The sequence below is a fragment of the Notolepis coatsorum genome, assembly GCF_963971535.1.
Source record: "Notolepis coatsorum genome assembly, chromosome: 5".
In the NCBI taxonomy this organism is placed as follows: Eukaryota; Metazoa; Chordata; class Actinopteri; order Aulopiformes; family Paralepididae; genus Notolepis; species Notolepis coatsorum.
Window position 1 is genome coordinate 145,504,536 of NC_140169.1, and position 19,680 is coordinate 145,524,215.

Genomic DNA, 19,680 nt, shown 5'->3' on the forward strand with positions numbered 1-19,680 from the left:
CATGACTTGACAAAAAAAACAACAACAATATTCTCTCTCTCGACACACACACACACACACACACACCAACCGGACACGTTTAAAACGTTTTTTTTTTTTTTTTTTTTTTTTTATCACCACCACCAGCCGCCTGACGGGGTGATGATGATGATGATGGTGGGATGAATAGCGGCTTCAAAACATCCCCCTGATCCTCGTCTCTCCATAGCAACGGGACGCAGCGGCATCTGTCCTCCTGTTCATCAACCCCAGGCCCCCACCCACCACCACACGGTTATTATAATAAACACGAAATCACGTTTATTATTATAATCCTTAATAGCGTGGATATTTCAAGCGACTCATTTTTTTTTCGCCTGGTTTTATTTTATTTGTATATATATCCAATCTCTCTGTCCATCCCTTTACGCGGTGGTGGTGTGCTGGAGAATTATATGTTGCGTTCGGCCGATCCTCGCCAAATCGGTAATTTCTGAGTTTATCATCCGGGAAGGTTTGTTTGATTGATTGATTGATTGATTGATTGAACATTTTATTACCAGATTGCAGAATGGGTACAATACAGTACAGCTCAATACACACAATTGTTAAGGGGATGCAGACCAGAGAAAGACTTTCGTCTTGTTTACATCAGGGTCCCCCATTTTCAATTCATCATCATAACATTATATGACATGACATACAGATATAGAGTACAGTAAGGTGCACTCGAACGGCTGACCAAGTGGTGAATTACCGGTGGTGGTAAACTCAGGCTGGTTCCATTATACACGAATTTACGAGTTGTGACATGTCACTGACCCTTCACCTTTCGTGGCACAAACATACTTTATTATGAACATGGAGTATCGTGACTCGGGAGACATACATTTCAGTCAGAAATACGATGTTGACGTGTTGGTTGGGATTCCTATAAAATCAGCTCACACCACCTGCACTAAGAAAAGAAAGGTTGAATAATCTGTCAGAATCTGTTGCCTTGTTGCATCTGATAGGCAATACAATTATCTGACCCCGTATCCTCAACGACAATAACACTATGTAACAAACCATCAAATACACTCACAGCACACACATCCACACGTACACACTAACTTTAAATAAACAACTCACTGTAGCACCCACTTTACCCACTTTAGACACTTTAACACACTTTATATTGATTGGTAAAGAGATTTGCACTACAACTCATACCTCATTGCACCTTACCCTAAGTTGTACCTCATCCCATTTCTGCATTGTACTGTATACTGTATTGTAACTCCGTTGTAGATCTGGTATGTCATAAATGTCTAGATGTAGGCCTACTGTCTAACTGTTAGATTACTCATTACTGAAAAAACTAGAACATTCTAGAACATGTGATGTCACAGTATGATGTCATAATAGGACATTCTAGAACATTTGTGTACAGTATATATTCAACAATTCTCTCAGAAGATCTCAGAAGAAAAGTGAAGATCTCACTTGTTGTTTCCGGCTACTTGTCTGTAAGCTTGAATATATTCTGTAGATAAAATTTAAAATCCCCACATGGAAAAGGAAACAATGTCCTGTACAATCCTTAATGAGCTGCGTCTGGAGGGAAGGTTCTGTGATGTGGTTATTAAAGTCAACAGCACTGAGTTGAATGCCCACAAGGCCCTCCTGTGTGACTGCAGTGACTATTTCAGGTAAGTTTAGTTTGGTTCAGGTTAGCTTGGTTCAGGTTAGCTTGGTTCAGCTTAGCTTGGTTCAGGTTAGCTTGGTTCAGGGTAGCTTGGTTAGTAAACAGATACCATACTGTACTTTTACTGTAAACAGATAATATACTGTACTTCTACTGTAAAAATATACTATACTGTACTTTTACTGTAAACAGATAATATACTGTACGTCTACTGTAAACAGATACTATACTGTACTTCTACTGTAAAAAGATACTATACTTCTACTGTGCTAAGACCCTATACTTCTACAGTGAAAATATATTACTACACAAGACAGAATGTTGCTTACTGTTTACTCATCAGATATCTCTATACTCTGCATCCCACAGAGCCCTCTTCACTCGCTGGAGCGACTCAGAGAAAGCAGTCTACAGTATTCCTGGGGTGTCCCCGGGTATGATGCAGCTCATCATAGAGTACACCTACACACGCTTTGTGCTGGTGACAGCAGAGAACGTGGAAGAGCTTCTGGTGGCTGCAGACCAGCTTCTCGTCACTGGCATAGTAGGAGCGTGCTCTGACTTCCTAGAAGGCCAGCTGTCTCTGGAAAACTGTGTCGGCATCTGGAGGTTCTCGGACATCTACTACTGCCCTGACCTGAGGCGCAAGGCCCATCTCTTCATCGTGTGCCACTTTGAGGAGATGCTGCGCGTCTCACAGGAGTTTGTGGAGCTGTCCCTGCAGCAACTGGTGGACATCATCGAGAGGGATGATCTGAACGTGAAGAGCGAGGAGACGGTGTTCGAGGCCATCCTCCGTTGGATCGACCACTCCCATGAGGAGCGTAAAACACACATCCCTTTGCTGCTGCCCAAGGTAACTAATTGTATTACTGTTGTATTAAAACAACACTAGGTTCCCTAGTACAGTGGTTGTCAAACATTTGGGTCCAAACTGTTCCCTAGCAACAGAAACCATCTACAACCGATGTCTAAGTTGTACCCGCTGTCTGCTTGTCTCTTCCCAGGTTCGCATGGGCTTGATGAGGCCTGACTACTTGCTGAACAACGTCCAGAACAACCCTGTGGTGAGGGACAGCCACGACTGCAGGCCCCTCATCCTCAGCGTACTGAACCCCCCTGGCTCCGACAGTCTCCCAAACCCTCTGACCCGTCCACGCCTGCCCCAGGAGGTCCTATTGGCCATCAGAGGCTTCGGTCGCAGCGGCATGACCATGGAGGCTTATGATATCCGAGCCGGTGGATGGATGGACGTGAGCGCTGAGGGGGAGAGTCCCCGGGCCTTTCACGGCACCGCTTATCTCCACGGTCTGGTCTACTGCATCGGTGGCTGGGACGCGTGCGACAGAAAGTCTCTCAGCAGTGTGTGCAGGTTCAACCCCGTCACTCGCAGCTGGCTGCAGGCGGCTCCCATGCACTCATGCCGCGCTGAGCTCAGCGTGGCCACGTTGGACGGCTGTATCTACGCCATGGGAGGGTTCGACACACACGTGGTACTGAACACCGCCGAGCGCTACGAGCCTGAAACCGACCAGTGGACAGTGATCTCACCCATGCTGGAGCACAGGAGCACCGCCGGGGCAACAGCCCTCCAGGGCAAGGTGGGTGGAACTGAGGGACACATGGTGGTAGATGAACACAAGGAATGTTAGATCAGAAATCATAAATGTCTTTATTGCCAAGTAAGCTTGCACATACAAAAGATGTGTCTGGGTCCTTTGGTGCATCAACATTAACAGACAATTAAAGTAGAATGAAATAAAATGGAATATATAAACTAAATTAGAATATTCTTTCTTATTACAGGTTTACATCTGTGGTGGCGGCAACATGACAGAGGATCTGCTCACAGCTGAGTGCTACAGCCCAGACACCGACCAGTGGACTCTGATCGCCCCCATGAGCAGCAGGCGTGGCGGAGTGGGAGTCGCTGGGTACGGAGGACAAGTCTATGTGGTAGGTGCACACGGAGACAAATGCTTTATACTAGATATTTCTATAGATATGTATCATTTGACTTGCAATGCTTCTGTGATGCCCTCATTTCCCTAAATGGATTAATACAGTGTCTGCCTGCCTTAACCCCACACTAAAACATTCTTCTCATGTGTCCTGTCCTCAGGTGGGAGGGAAAGACACTGGACACGTCCTGTGTAGCGTGGAGGCCTACAGCCCCTTGACTGACTCCTGGAGCGCCCTGCCCAACATGCTCAACCCCCGCAGCTACTTTGGCATCGGGGTGCTGGACGACCTGCTCTTCGTGGTCGGAGGCTACAATGGCTCCACCATCTTCTCCAACGTGGAGTGCTACGACCAGAGCAGCAACAGGTGGACTGTAGCCGAGAACATGCAGATCCGGCGCGGTGGCCTAAGCTGCTGCATAATGCATGGCCTGCCTAACATGAGCCAGTACACTGCTCCCCGTGGCTCCCTGCAGTGACCCCTGGTGGAGGAGGAGGAGGAGGAGGAGAGGAGGAAGAGGAGGAAGAGGAGGAAGAGGAGCAGGAGGAGGAAGAGGAGGAGGAGCAGGAGGAGGAGGAGGAGAATGAGGAGGAGGAGGAGGATGAGGAAGAGGAGGAGGAGGAGGAGGAGGAGGAGGAAGATGAGGAGGAAGATGAGGAAGAGTAGGAGCAGGAGCAGGAGGAGCAGGAGGAGGAGGAATATGAGGAAGAGTAGGAGGAGGAGCAGGAGGAGGAGGAGGAAGATGAGGAAGAGTAGGAACAGGAGCAGGAGGAGGAAGAGGAGGAGGAGGAAGAGGAGGAGGAAGATGTGGAAGAGTAGGAGGATTAGGAGGAGGAGGAGAAGGAGGAGGAGGAAGAGTAGGAGGAGGAGGAGGATTAGGAGGAGGAGGAAGATGAGGAAGAGGAGGAGGAGAAGGAGGCAGAGGAGGAAGAGGAGGAAGAGGAGGAGGAGGAAGATGAGGAAGAGGAGGAGGAGGAGGAGGAGGAAGATGAGGAAGAGGAGGAGGAGGAGGAAGAGGAGGAGGAGGCAGCAGGGGATCCATCTAAGAACCTTAAACATTTATTAGACCAAAAGAAATCCTAAGAAATTAATAAATTACTATCAGCCAAAGGTGGTGCATTTCTTTCTTCTAGTAATTCAGACAATATCGGTTTTTAGTTTGTGTAATGTAATGTAATATCTGTTTCTAGTTTGTGTAATGTAATGTAATATCTGTTTTTAGTTTGTGTAATGTAATGTAATATCCATTTTTAGTTTGTGTAATGTAATGTAATATCTGTTTTTAGTTTGAGTAATGTAATGTAATATCTGTTTTTAGTTTGTGTAATGTAATGTGTTGAAGTCAGAGGTTCGGTGTAGGATTGTTAGTAACTGTCTAACTGCAGATATAACTGTTTCCACTGGAGGGCGCTCTAGGCGGAGCCGCTCAGGAACACCACCAGGTGGCAAGTATAAATAGAGATGTCTCCTCCCATTCTTTCTCTTTCCCCCAGCCTCTCAGTGAGAGGAGAACTATAGAACTGCTGCTCTGCCATGTGAATAAATAAACCACACCAAAGATAGAAACCATGCCTCTTGACCACATTATTGTCGCCCTATAGCCGGATTCTGTCAACAGGTTATGGGCCCAGATAACGCCGGGGCGAAATAATAAGGGTAGCAAGCTTAGCTGAAATATAGGCTAGGTTAGCGCCGTGAGTACCGCGTGGCTAGACGCTAGCCCAACAAGAGCTAAAGCTACACCTACCACCAACGAAGAGGATGGAAAACAAGGGAAGGGGCAAATGGCCCTCATTCAATGGAAAAGCAGAGGACTATGAGCTCTGGGAAGAGGGCATGCTATTCTGCATGCACGGTGCGGGACTGAAGGAGACGATCCTGGCAGCCCCCACGGCGGAAGAGCAAGCCCTGGACGACCAGAATAACGCAGACGCGTACTGTGAGTTAGCGCCGCTGCTCGACGACACCAGCTTGGGGCTGATATTCCGCGACACAAATGACAAAGGCCGAGAAAGCCTGGAGGTGTTGAGAGAGCATTACATCGGGCGAGGAAGACCCCGAGTCGTGGCCCTCTACATAGCACTAACGGCCCTGAGGAAGGGGCACACAGAGACTGTGACCGAATACGTCAACAGAGCGGAGCAGATCACGACGCCATTGAGGAGTGCCGGAGAAGCACCAAGCGATGGGCTAATGATGGCGATAATGATGAGAGGACTACCGGAGCTGTACAAACCGTTCACACTCCTGGTAACACACGGTTCAATGGACATGACGCTGGGACAGTTCAAGGCCAAGCTAAGAAACTTCGAGGCCTCAGAAGATACCCACCCAGCCGCCACGGAGGCGGGAGAGAGGGTGCTAAAGGCCCGAGCGACGCCAAGGGAGAGGACCAGGACCACGACGGAACTGGCGTGTTGGCGATGCGGAGAGAAAGGCCATCGGAGAAGCGACTGCACAAAGACTGTCTGGTGTAGCTTCTGCAAATCCACGGGACACACAGACAGAGCGTGCATGAAGAAACACGACCAGAGCGCGCGATACGTGCATGGACAAGATGACGGCCATGGACGAGACGGCGGCCACGGACAAAATGGCGGCCACGGACAAGATGGCGGCTACGGACAAGATGACGGCTGTGGATAGGGTGACGACAGCGGACACGATGGCGGCGACGGTCGACGTGAGACGGATCGAGACGACGCCCGGAGAATAATGGGACAAGAAGACTGCGCATTCGGGGCACGGGCGGCGTGCATCGCCGGACCGGGCCAGCTGCAGCGGGCCCAGAGCAGGGGGCTGATCGTGGACACAGGTGCGTCGTCCCATGTCATCAACGACAGGAGTCGGTTCAAGAACTTTGACAACACTTTCCACCCGGAGAGGCACAGCATGGAGCTGGCAGACGGGAGACGCACCTACGGATTGACGCAAGAGAGAGGAGACGCACAGGTATGCCTCATGGACAGTAGGGGGCGCCGGCGTACGGTGACGCTAAAGAACGCTCTCTACGTACCATCGTTCCCACAAGGACTATTCTCTGTAATAGCTGCTACTGCAAGCGGTGCCAAGGTATTCTTCGTACATGTCATACATGTCCACTGCCATCTCTGAGGTGCGATAACCTTTGAGTGTGTCCTGCACTGTGCTTTTAAATAGTACAGATAGGTATTGAAGATGTGCACTTTAACGCAGCAGCACCTGGAGCCATCCATACCCATGTCCAGTGTCCACTGACAAAGACATGCTCATGATACTGTGATAAACTATAATAAGCTTTAATCGAACCCTGGTTAATTTCCTCGGATAGTCCGGTTGGTTTGGGGTGGTGTGAAAGCTCATTCACTCTTGCAAGTTAACCCTGCTGCGGTTCATTTGAGATGTGAATGCAAAGCGGACCAAAGGCAGGAAAAGACCCCAAAATCTAATATTTTTTTTATGAGAAGACTGAAACATATGTATATAATGAAACACACAATACAGTTTTTTTCCGATTGCTTAAGCATGATTTTGAAAACGGGGCCCGGTGTTTCAAAACACACAATTAGCACAACCACACACACAATTATCAGAACACCTCAGATCCTTTGCTAAATTAAACACTTGTCAAAACCATACACTAATTTATAAAAACTACATTTTGTTACCATATGAAACACACGTTTCATATGACTTAATTCTGTTTGAACCAGTTACACACACTGTTGTGCTTAACCTAAAACACATTTAGCAATTCTACTTCTCGGTGAGTACTGTAAGTGAAGTACGCAGAGAATGTGCAAATATACAATAAATTCACCAAACACTACACAAGACCAATGCTGTAGAGACTGATGAAAATATAATTTATTTATCTACATATACCCAAATCAATGATGCAGACTGATGAAAAAAAAACATTTTCTCTCCATATACCCAAATCAATGATGCAGACTGATGAAAATATAAATGTTCTCTCCATATAACCAAATCAGTCAACATTTCAACATGGAGAATCACAACAAAACATGTCCCAGTTTTCATGCTACTATGTGCATAACACTGTAAGCTCAGCAAATATCAGACAAACATAAAATACTGTATCCAGTACAGGTTAAAATTACAGTAAAACAAAAACAATTTTGAAGAAAATACTAGACATTATCTCTTTGCCTAGCTGGATCTGGCAAGAGCATTTTTTGTTGTGATTCTTCATGTTGACATGTTGACTGATTTGGGAAAATGGGAGAAAATGTATATTTTCATCAGTCTGCATCATTGGTTGTCTTGTGTAGTGTTTGGTGAATGTATTGTATATTTTCATGTTCTCTGTGTACAGTACTTCACTCTCCTTCCATTTTGGTTGAAGACAGGTGAACTCACCTGCTGCATTTTTATAGTGCTTAAACCTGATTGGTGTATCTACAATTAAGCAATGGTGTGTTTGTGCATCTGATGGCTGTGTTTAACCAATTGGCTCATATGTGTGGTAATTTGACATTCTGTGTCTAATGTAATGCAAGTGTGTTTAGTGTTTTGCAAATCACTGTGTGTATTGTTTTGCAAAAGGTGTGAGGCTGACATTGTGCTTATAGGGGTGCAAATCTGGGCCTATGTTTTGCTCCTTGAGTGTAAGGTTTTCATAATTGTGTAATACTTTTGATTTGAGTGTTTATTGCAATTGAAGAAAACTGTAAAGACTAGAGATGAACTGTTTATTTCTTTTGTACATAGGCTGTGCATATGTTTGTTTGTTTGTTTATTTGCTTATGTGTATGATTCTTAACTGTGTTTTTATTTTGTTATTGGTGTATATGTATATATGTGTGTGTATGTATGTACAGTATATGTATATATATATATATATATACTCCTGTTGGGGCCTCTTGGACCAGATCAATGTTTTATCTGGCTAAATAAAGGTTAAATAAATAAATAAGAAACTGATGATTTCGTCCTGTTAACTTTGAATTTTCTATGGGGACTGCCCAGATCCCTCTCATGGACATGGACCTCACTTTGAGAACCTCTAATGATTCTAGTTCTTCAGTATTCATCTCTAATTACTCTAAAATTTAGTATTTCTGTGTTTAAAAAAAAAAAAAAAAAAAACCCAAATGTTTTCTAACCCTAAAAACATTGTATGCATTGTATATTGTATATTGAACACTTTTGTTTACACCTGTTTACGTACTTGACTTTCTATGTTATACTTATTTTATACTCTTTTTATACTTATCTATTTTTATCTAGCACACTCTCAGGAGCAAAAGAGAAAGAAGCATTTCATATAAAAGTATTCTGTATTTTTGTATGAAAACGAATAAAGAAACTTGAACTTGAAACTTGATTTTCCATTTACTTATATGATACATTTTCCGACTGTACGTGGACCGACCGAACGCACCATGACATGGGTCGGTAGGTTCAGTACGTGCTTCTCCCAAAGCTGCGTGGAGAAAATACGCATCTCGGGATAGACCGCAACACTTCCGGGATTCTGGAAATCACTTCCTCCATGTAACGCGGAAGTGCAGTGGTCTATTGGTCTATTCATAGATATATATAGATATCTATGGGTCTATTGGCCAAGAGCAGCGCGCCCATCTATGAGCGCGCCGGCCACCGTACCGTATAATCCCGAAAGCGGAAGTGCCCGTTGTTATGGAGGACCCATGGACATTTTTTATCCGCGGCTGTTATTATTATAACAAATCGGCTTAAATTCGGCAAATGACACTGTTATACGTTTATGAAATGGCAGCCGTATTTATCGTCACATTGTACGAGTATTCCCCTCTGTTTTACATCAGTGTCATAGCGTTGTGTTTCGTCGTCACCGCTGCAATGGTCCTCGGCTGGTAAGTCAGGCTACAATCACAATGTTGTTTACTCTCGTCTCGTACGTGTATCCTTTTATATATATACTTGATTGATTGAAAACTTTATTAACAGATTGCAGAATGGGTACAGTACAGCTCAATACACACAATTGTTAAGTGGATGCAGACCAGAGAAAGACTTTCGTCTTGTTTACATCAGGGTCCCCCATTTTCAATTCATCATAACATAACATGACATACAGGTAGACAGTACTGCTACATCTAGACATTTATGACATACCAGATCTACAAATATACAGTACTGTTTATGTGTACAAAAATAGTCTAAAAAGAGAGTATATACATTTGAGGGGGAAGAAACTGTACATTGGATGAGGTTGGGTTTGGACATTTACAGGGGCCAGTTTAGAATTGCAGTCTCCCGTACTTATAATATGGCTGTCAGCTTATAGGTTTAGGCTATATGTCTTTCAAATGTTCTCCCACTGTATTGTTATTTTATTCAAATTAGTGTATCTTAATAAATAAAAATAGGCCAGGGCTGTGCAACTGTGCACAATGTGGTCTATTTTTATTAATTTTATTGTGCTTATATTTTAATTTCGTGTATATTCCATTTTATTTTATTCCACCTTTTGTATTTGATTGTCTGTTCCTTAATGTCGCACTAAACACAAATCAAATAACTTGTTACTGAAAACTACTTGGCAATAAAGACCTTCCTGATTCTCTTACCGACATGATCACCTCGACAACTAACCTTCGCCCTGATGACGGTTACATTGATTGATTGATTGAAAACTTTATTAACAGATTGCAGAATGGGTACACAATACAGTACGACTCAATACAAACAATTGTTAATTGTTTGGCCTAACGGATGCCTCTGAGATTGGGGAACTGGGGTGATGTTTTGAGACAATGGTAACTGAAAGTAGTTGTAAGTGCGTGTGTGTGTGTGTGTGTGTGTGTGGATATGGGTTAACAGAAGTTTAAGAATGTGTATAATGTAATTAGTACTACTTGGTATTGTCAGTTAGCATTGTATCATAATAATTAGGGATGCACGATATTGGCTTTTTTACCTATACCGATATTGTCCAACACTTAATTTCCGATACCGATATCAACCGATATCAACCGATACCGATATATGCAGGGTTCCCCCCCCCCAAAAATGGAATAATTTCAGGTAATTAACATTACATATCTCTTGTTGTGGAATTAACACAACATTATGCATACTTTTGACAATAAATAAAATCAGAATTTGTTCTTACTTGCTTGCCTGGGTAAATAAAGGTTATAGAAATGTAAAAAAAATAAAAATTGAAAACCGATTCCGATATCACATTTTAATGCCGATATCGGCCGATAATATCGGTAGGCCGATAATATCGGACATCCCTAATAATAATACCCTTCTGACTTCTTCAGGTTCGGGTTTGACGTCCCAGTGCTCCTACTCAGCTCCGACGATACGGAGTCTGTCTTACCTGTTCCGGAGAAGAGGATGGTCCAGGTGACCAACCCCTTCGGCCTGGAGGTGGGATCAGACGGGGTGGCGGCGGCGTCTGTGACCGGTAAGACGCGTCTAACCACAACATCACTCTATACATTTATCGGTGTTGTTGCACATCACTCCCGCTTTGTTGCCGTTATGGAATCATCAAGTATGCCCTAAATATTTCTTGAGCAAGGTGGGTTTCAGAATCGGAAAACGCTTTGTTTGTCAAATACACAACACATATTAGTATATACATTGTATACTATAGTACTAGTGTGTAGTATTGTAATCAAGGGCGTAGGTTTGGTTTCAACATGGGGGGGGGGGGGGGGGTAGGCACTTTAAGCGGGGGTCTGGAGGTCATTCCCCGTACAATTTTGAGCATCAAACAAACACTTAATTTCCTGCATTGTAGTGTACTTTTCTGCACCAATTCATTCACTTTTATTTATATAAAGGAAAAGACAACATTCAATTCAGGTACCCGGCGCTGACACACATACAATGGAATATAATGCAGTAAGGCTCTCAGGCATTCTGTATTGCTTTCAATGATCCTGCATTATTATATATAGTTACAAGTAAGAAGGATATATAAATGTTTTGACCCACTTTTTTCTGTTTAGGAGAGGGGGTTGTCTTTCATATTAGCTATATTTTTTTGTCCCCTGATTTATTAATGCCAATAATGGTGTTATTGGCATTAATAACTAAATCTACGTCTATGACTGTAATACAGTACAGGGACACAGAAATACATTCAACAACAACCAGGTGTCACAACATACCTACTACCTCTGCCTACCAAGCACAGTCAAACTAAAAGATTTGAACCTGGCACCATACGCTCCACAGGCAGCGCACTAACCAGCTGAGCTAAACGGGCCGTCATGAATTGCTACTGACTAATCCATAATTTATACTTTTCAAGTGCCAATTGCGGTTGTCGCCCATTATTGGCATTAATAAATCAGATGTCATGCTAATATGTCATGTTCTACAGTAGGACTTACTACTATATGATACCCATTAAAACAAGTCATTCGAATAATAGAACTGAAGCCTACTTTGCTGGAACGATTCATTTCAAACGTATACAGCGTGTGTGTGCGTGCACGCTGACTCGCTACTACTCGTCTTCACAGCCTAGAATATGACACGCCCACTGATGATGTCACGGTTCGCGAGGAAAAAAACAATTATTTTCCGGTGCCAGCTGAGCACCGATTTGTCACGTTCTGAACCAATCAATCCCGGGCTGAACGCGCCGGCCGGTGCGAGATTACGTTCGGGAACCGGCTCCAGCACGGAGCCTGGCCGGTGTGAAAGGGATGACCATGGAGAGGGGCAGCACAAGAACAATATAATGAAGCAATATCACACCAGAGGGAGCGCTGTTATACTGAATATCAGCACGGCTTTGATTTCGGTCGTGGCCGAGTACCAAAGATAATCACAGCTGTGCTGATATATATTCAGTATAACGGCAAAACCTATAGTGTGATTATATGCTTTTTATACAAGAATTGTTCCACAACTGCGCTCTTGAACATGGACCGTTGCCTAATTAACGGTTATTACCTGTGCGGCGGAGTGATGCATAATATAGTTAAAAGCCCCAGTGCTGTTGTACTGAATAGCATCACTCATACCTCCCCTCCCCCCCTCATCCATGCTGTTATGATGCATTAATTTCCCCAATGGGATCAATAAAGGTCGGAATATCTTATTATATCATGGAATGCCTCTTGTCCAATCAAATGACTTGGTTGGAACTAATTGTTGTATAATAGACATTAGACACAATAGACATTAGACTATTACTTTACATATCGCTCTCCATGCAGGTCTAATTTATTCTCTGTATATATCCCTTACCTGCTCTTAGTTATACCACTGGCCAGTACGGCTTACTTACTAGTTACTACCATAGTGTCTTATATATATATATTCCATTTGAATCACTTAGTATATTGTTAATGCACTTTACTGTCACCTTTGCACTCTGGTTAGATGCCAACTTATTTCCTTTGTGCTGTACTTGTGCTGTATAGTGACAATACATTTGAATCTAATCTAATTGACATCAATTCTAGCTGTGGCATGCATACAGTAGCCTTGTGCTTACGTAAATGTGTGAACCGTGCCCAGCAACAACCGCATGTCACTTTCTTAATTAGTGTGTCTGAATAATAGATAGTCAAAATAACAGATGGTAATGTCACCCCCCCCCCCCCCTCCCTCCCCAGAGGGTGTGTGCCTGAAGCCTCTCTGCCTGGAGCCCTGTGTCCTGAGCTGCTTCTGGGGCTGTGGAGTTCACGCCCTGCAGGGGGCGCTGCAGGCCAACCAACACAGGCCCAGACTCAGCACTCCCCAGAGCTTCCAAGAGGCCCTGCGCTTCCAGTACCACCACTGTCAGAGCTTCCAGTATCCTTTTCCAGTAGAGACGACTGGTCGCACGAAGCAAGATTGTTTGTATTCATTAATGCCATTAATGCATGCATCCACAACTTATATTTATGTGTACTGTATATATACATGAGTATGTACATAACTGAGGTTTTGCTGGTAGTCTACCATGTAGCTAACGTGTTCTCCAAGTACTTCCTTGTGATGTCATCCTCTTAACAAACCGTCAGCGTCGGCAGCGAAGACGGAGCAGAGCGCCTCACGGAGCTGCCAGCTGATCTGGGGGTCACGGACTTCGGGCCGTTGCCGAGGGAACGCTACCCCCTAGTGGCGGTGCTCACTCTTGCAGAGCCTGAGGCCAGGGACACCTACAACATAGTGAGTCCCCCAGTCACCCACTTGTGTTTACCTTTTATCACAGTGAATATAATTAGAATAAGTTGCTAACAAAATAATATTCAGCATCGTCACTTAAGAATCAATGATTATTATTATCTTTACATAAGAATCACATGTCATGTCAGCGTTTGTATTCTCATCATCGTTTAATCGGAGCAGCACAACTGGACCACATCATGCCACTTTAACATGACCTTTTAGACGTCAGTGGATGGAGGTTTGAACGCTCCCAAGCACTGGATCTAGGGGTGTAAATATTTGACCCCACTTCGATTAGATTATGATTATTCAGGCAACGATTCAATGCATCATGAAATCTCTCCATTTGACCACGATTCGATACATTTTCGATCAGTTAATTCCCCCAAAAATGTTGAATACACAAATGTGGCTGGGGGGGACTGATTCACTCAGCAAGAATGGACTATAGGTCAATAATAGGGGTGTACATATTTGACCCCACAACGATTTGATTCGATTACGATTCTTCAGGCAACGATTCAATGCATCGTGAAATCTCTTGACCTCGATTCGATTCAATTCGACCTTAGGATCGATGCATTGTTACACCCCTAACTGGATCACACAAACGTCATGTAGAATACATACTTTTACTTTAGATACTTAAGTCTACATTCAATAGCAAATACTTCTCTACTTTTACTTAGGTAGAATTTGAATGGAGGACTTTTAATTTGACCAGAGTACTCATTTATCTGTGTATTTCTACTTTCACTTAAGTAAAGGAACTGTGTACGTCTCCCACCACTGTCCTCATTCACTCCTGAGTAGGGATGTCCGATATTATCGTCCTACCGATATTATCGGCCGATATCGGCATTCAAATGTGATATCGGAAAATATCGGTATCAGTTTTCAATATTTTTTTTACATTTCTATAGAAATGATGTCCGATAAGGCGGTTAGGTGGCCGAGCGGAGATTGCGTTCGTCACCAGCCCCGGAGCTGTGAGCTCGATTCGCCTGTTCGAATCCAGCTCACAGCTCCGGGGTTGTCACCAGCTTGGCTGGCCGTCTGCACTGATACAATTGGCTGTATCAGAGGGTGGGAGAAGCTGGCGGGGTGGGTCCGGGTCGTTGTAAACAGCGACTCCTACAGTTCGGTCGGGGCGCCTGCTAAGCGCGGATTGGACGTGAGGGGGATAGTGTGATCCTTCCACACGCTACGCCCTCTCAATGAGAATCCGCGCTGCCAGGTGAAAAGAAGCGGTGATTGGCTGGACGTGTGTCGGAGGAAACACGTGGTAGCCTCCACTCTCCCAGATGATCTGACTGTGGGGGGTAAGTGCGCAGCGATCAGGAAGGGACTGGGAATTGGCATACGACTAACATTGGGATGGGAGAAAAATCGGAGGAAAATGGAGGGGGAAAAAGATCAATAAAAAAAAAAAAAAAAAAAAATGATGTCCGATATTATCGGCCTACCGATATTATCGGCCGATATCGGCATTAAAATGTGATATCTGTTGATATCAGTATCGGAAATTAAGAGTTGGACAATATCGGTATATCGGTATCTGTAAAAAAGCCAATATCGAGCATCCCTACTCCCGAGGGCTAGTTTTCCTCTGTACACACTGGGGACTCGCTACTCTCTCAGTGCCAATATTGATTCCACTAGTAAACATTAGGTATCGGGTGACGCAAAGGTACCCAGTCGAATCCTTGATGAACTACCTAGTAATTACCTTTTAATGAACAATATAGACTTAGCAGCTTAGGGTCACAGGATGAAATTGATTTTAAGATAAGATATTCCTTTATTGATCCCCTTGGGGGAAATTCAGGCATCATAACTGCATGGGGGGAGGGGAGGTACAGGTATGGGCAGTAGAAAGACATAAATATAGGCAATGAAATTAGATCTGAATATAAAAATGAGAAGAAATAAACAGTGTAAATAATATAATTAACTCTGAATATAGAAATGTGAGAAAAATAAGACTGTAAACAAAGGTGCATAGTCTGTATGCCCTATGGGTTATAATAAGTAAAATATTATATACGGTATAATATAAAAGTAAATAATAAATATAGGCAATAAAGAATTTGAATCTGAATATATATACTATGAGTAAACAGTATTTGAGATACATTCCACTTTTCTCAATTAGAGGAATCCAACATATTTATTACTGTGTGAGCACGTCAGATAATTTGCTTTGATTCGTTATACATGTGGCCCTTGTGTCAGATTGTACTATCAGGGATAATTCTCCAAAACCAATTCTTGTTTTGTTTTATTTATTTGTACAATGAAAGCAAAAGTACACAATACAAATTAATTAAATACAAAAAGAGTAGGGCTCTATTATGGTGCAGGCAGGTTGATGTATTGATTCACCAGACTGGCTCCCAATCTATGTTTGAAATGATTGTGTTTAATGGAGAACAGACTGATGAGTGGTGAGAGGGTGACATCATTGGACTGTCTACTATTATGCGTGTGAAGTTGGGAGGTTCAACACGTCTGTTGAAGGGTGTGTGTAGCTAGACCACTGCACTGCCGCGTCACATTGAGCTCACGGAGGCGGGGGGAGAAAATGAATGAATGTTGATGAGGGCTTGACGTAAGTGGTTGTAGCTACGGCTGTGGGGGGTGCTGGAGACACGATCCAATATAATCTTTTATACGCCCGAGTCTCGTGAACACGGAAAGACCAATCCCAAGTCGATCGGCACTTTCTCTGTCGAGCTATAGTCATTTTTCCGCACCTACTCCCGAACTCTGCTTTGCGCAGATTGCCCAAGGAGTCTCTGGATTGTCCAGAGATTGATTGATTGATTGATTGATTGAAAATTGTATCAACAGATTGCAGAATGGGTACAATACAGTACGGCTCAATACACACAATTGTTAACACTTTGGTTGCCTAAGGTTAAATTAATGATATACCATAGATTGCCAGCGCTATTTGTCTATGGAGAAAGTCCCCTTCTTTGCAGGGCTATAACTTTTTAAATTCTATTGCTACATTGCCATTATTAGGGCCCATTCAAAGTCCTATATGTATTGTTCATTGTGTAGCAACGTTAAACTTTTTCATTCACATATTCATAGTAAAGTATGGTCTAATGTATAAATATGTTTTCATCTCTTTCTGCAGCTTTCTCCAGAACGTGATATATAGCCCCAAATGCATTATATTGATGATGAAATACAGTTTGATGGCAATCAGCGCGATATAAAAAATTCCAACTAGACGTACTTCTAGAAGTTACTACACGTCATCTGATGTTGACCGGATGGGCGAGGGGGCGTTTATAATTCCGTGGGCAGCGTTATACCAATCATCTAATGTGGGTCAAATGTTGATAATATCAGTTATTATCGAAGACGGTAACGTTACACGCTGAAACTCACCCCAGTCTCCGCGCGCCGTTGGGCGATAATCGTCGAGTAGAAATTTTATCATTATGGGATATATTATTACCCGGTCCATCTCCAGCTTGTATAATGGTATATACGTCCAAATCATGTTGTTTATCGAGTTATTGACAATCGATCGCTATGTAGTGTGACGAGCTAGAGTGCCGGAACCTATCCCGAGTGGCCGGAAGCAATACGGACATCTAGCACAACCTCTACTGCGCTTCCTGTTAAGCGGTTGCGCGATCGGCCACCAGATGGCGCTCCTGAACCGCCAGAGAGCTCAGTGGGTCCTGCTGGTGTATCTCAGGCCAGCGGAGGGACATTATGAATCCGATCGCAGATTTTTGAAATATTGATATAAAGACGACGTACAGCGTCCCCCGGCAACTTTAGCATGGCCAGCAAAGACGTCTAAAGACGGCTCCCGGCAGTCAAAGTGTTAAGGGGATGCAGACCAGAGAAAGACTTTCATCTTGTTTACATCAGGGTCCCCCATTTTCAATTCATCATAATCTAGATCTAGGTTTATCAATCTGAGCATGAGTCAACATTCATTCATTTTCTCCCGCCGCACTCCTCCCAAGTGTTGCGGTGGTCTATTGGACTATGTTGATATTGTAATAAATAGACTGTAAGTTAAGTTTTATTAAACAGGAGCAGATGGAGCCAGGTGATTGGACGAGGTGGCCAGCCTGGAGCCAGGTGATTGGACGAGGTGGCCAGCCTGGTGTATTCTTTTATGTTAAGCCAGATTTTGGTCTGATGTGCAACGTCTTGTTGCTTCCCCATCAGGTGTCCAGTGTCACGGTAATTCACGTCCCCGACGACAAGTACACTCTGTCTGCACGGGTCCTCTTCCAGCACCTGCTCACCTCGCAGGGGAACATGTTTGAGTTAAAGGTACGTCACATGTCGCTTTGAAAGAATCCGTCTCATTCTTGTTACTGTACATTTCTAGTAATTCAATGTGCACCGTGTGGTTTTGAGAGATATATCGTTGACGTTTGCAGAGTCTGCTACTATAATGTAATTCTTTGAATTGGACTGTAATCTAATTTGATCATACATTCTAAGAGAAATCTTTTTTGAAGCGCTGTAAGTCAAACGGAAGCCTAGCTGTGCTTCTTTGAATAGTAAATATAGTTGGCCCTGCAGTTGTAAACAATAATAAAACGGTAACTCTCCAGTGTCCCAGAGACCCAGTTTCGCCCTGAGCATAGTTTAGAGTAATGTATATTATTTTCATAAATTATAAAATATTTCCACAACTCAGTCTTCGGTTGAAAACGACAAAAAACGACATACTGCACCTTTAACCTGTTTTGTTTTTGTTGTCCTCATCAACAATGATGCAATTTCCGTTCTGGAATAATATATATATATATAATAACTTTATTATATAAAGTATATATATATACAGTATACAAAAGAATGACAGTGCGTCTCTTCTTCTCCTCCGGCCTCCAGCCTCTCTTCATGTCGGCAGAGAGCAGCAGGTTATTATCCGAGGTCAACGATCCAGACCAAAGCCCGGTTCTCCCGGCACCGCGGGACGGGGCTTCCACCAAAGAAGAGGAAGAGGACCCGAGACTGGAGGAGGAGGAGGAGGAGGAAGAAGAAGAAGAAGAAGAAGAGGAGGACTTGTCGCGGGGAAAAGGCAGAGACTGTGTCGTGTGTCAGAACGCTCCCGTCAACCGCGTCCTGCTGCCCTGCAGACACGCCTGCGTGTGCGACGTCTGCGTCTCGCGCTTCCAACACTGTCCCATATGCAGGGCCTTCGTCCTGGAGTCCTTCGCCCTGTCGCAGGGAGAGGAAGAGGAGGAGGAGGAAGAAGAATGAGCCCAGAGTCATCCAATCAAACAGTATTGCCAGTATTTATTAATATAGGAATGTTTATTCATTGGAACAAGTGATAGAATACCGTACGGTATTTTGTTTTAGCGACGCAAGCGCTAGTGTGCAATTGAACACGCTTTTATTACTTTGGAAGCGTATGAAGGGAAAAACATGTCTCTTGACATGTTTGTACATAATGTAGATACAAGAGTTTTGTTATATTGTGATGTGTGTATGTATTATTTATCTCTACTAAATGTAGTAGCTTTTAGTTTATATACTCACGTGACGTGGCCTTCCTTTTACTCCTCGAGACGAGAGCAGTGGAAGCTCCCTTTATCCAGACTCCTCTGGGACGGTCAATTGAGAGAGAATGAAATGCTTGGACCACTGGAATCCTGCACCAAAGACTTACAATAAAACATACTGGCACGCATGCACCAGCATCCCCCCCCCCCCACCCACGCTCTGTAGTCTATATACTTGAAGTCACACGTATCGGCAAAGGAAATTACAACGTCTCCGCTTCCTCTGTGGTGGAATTAGGCCGCCTCTATTTTAGCTAGCACCTCTGTTGGATCACCTTAAAGGAACACGCCAACATTTTGGGAAATTAAGCTTATCGTCTTCTCCAGAGAGAGAGACAAGAAGATAGATACCGGTTTCCTCTCTGCACGTTAGCC

The 19,680-nt window shown here is 43.8% G+C and overlaps 1 protein-coding gene across 1 annotated transcript; it reads left to right on the forward strand.

Moving 5' to 3' along the window:
- Positions 1-9,263: 9,263 nt before the first annotated feature.
- cgrrf1 (cell growth regulator with ring finger domain 1) lies at positions 9,264-19,654 on the forward strand. The gene is made up of 6 exons (XM_084314615.1): positions 9,264-9,471; positions 10,891-11,036; positions 13,210-13,387; positions 13,600-13,747; positions 17,954-18,061; positions 18,629-19,654. Exons 1-6 carry the CDS (start codon positions 9,344-9,346, stop codon positions 18,998-19,000), a joined length of 1,080 nt encoding a protein of 359 aa, XP_084170741.1. The 5' UTR covers positions 9,264-9,343; the 3' UTR covers positions 19,001-19,654.
- Positions 19,655-19,680: the final 26 nt, after the last annotated feature.

What these genes read in the sequence shown, in the direction of transcription:
- cgrrf1 (XM_084314615.1), top strand. Translation starts at nt 9,344, where the DNA reads ATGACACTGTTATACGTTTATGAAATGGCAGCCGTATTTATCGTCACA. An exon ending in GCTGCAATGGTCCTCGGCTG is followed by an intron (nt 9,472 to 10,890) that starts GTAAGTCAGGCT and finishes TGACTTCTTCAG; the next exon opens with GTTCGGGTTTGACGTCCCAG. An exon ending in GGCGGCGGCGTCTGTGACCG is followed by an intron (nt 11,037 to 13,209) that starts GTAAGACGCGTC and finishes CTCCCTCCCCAG; the next exon opens with AGGGTGTGTGCCTGAAGCCT.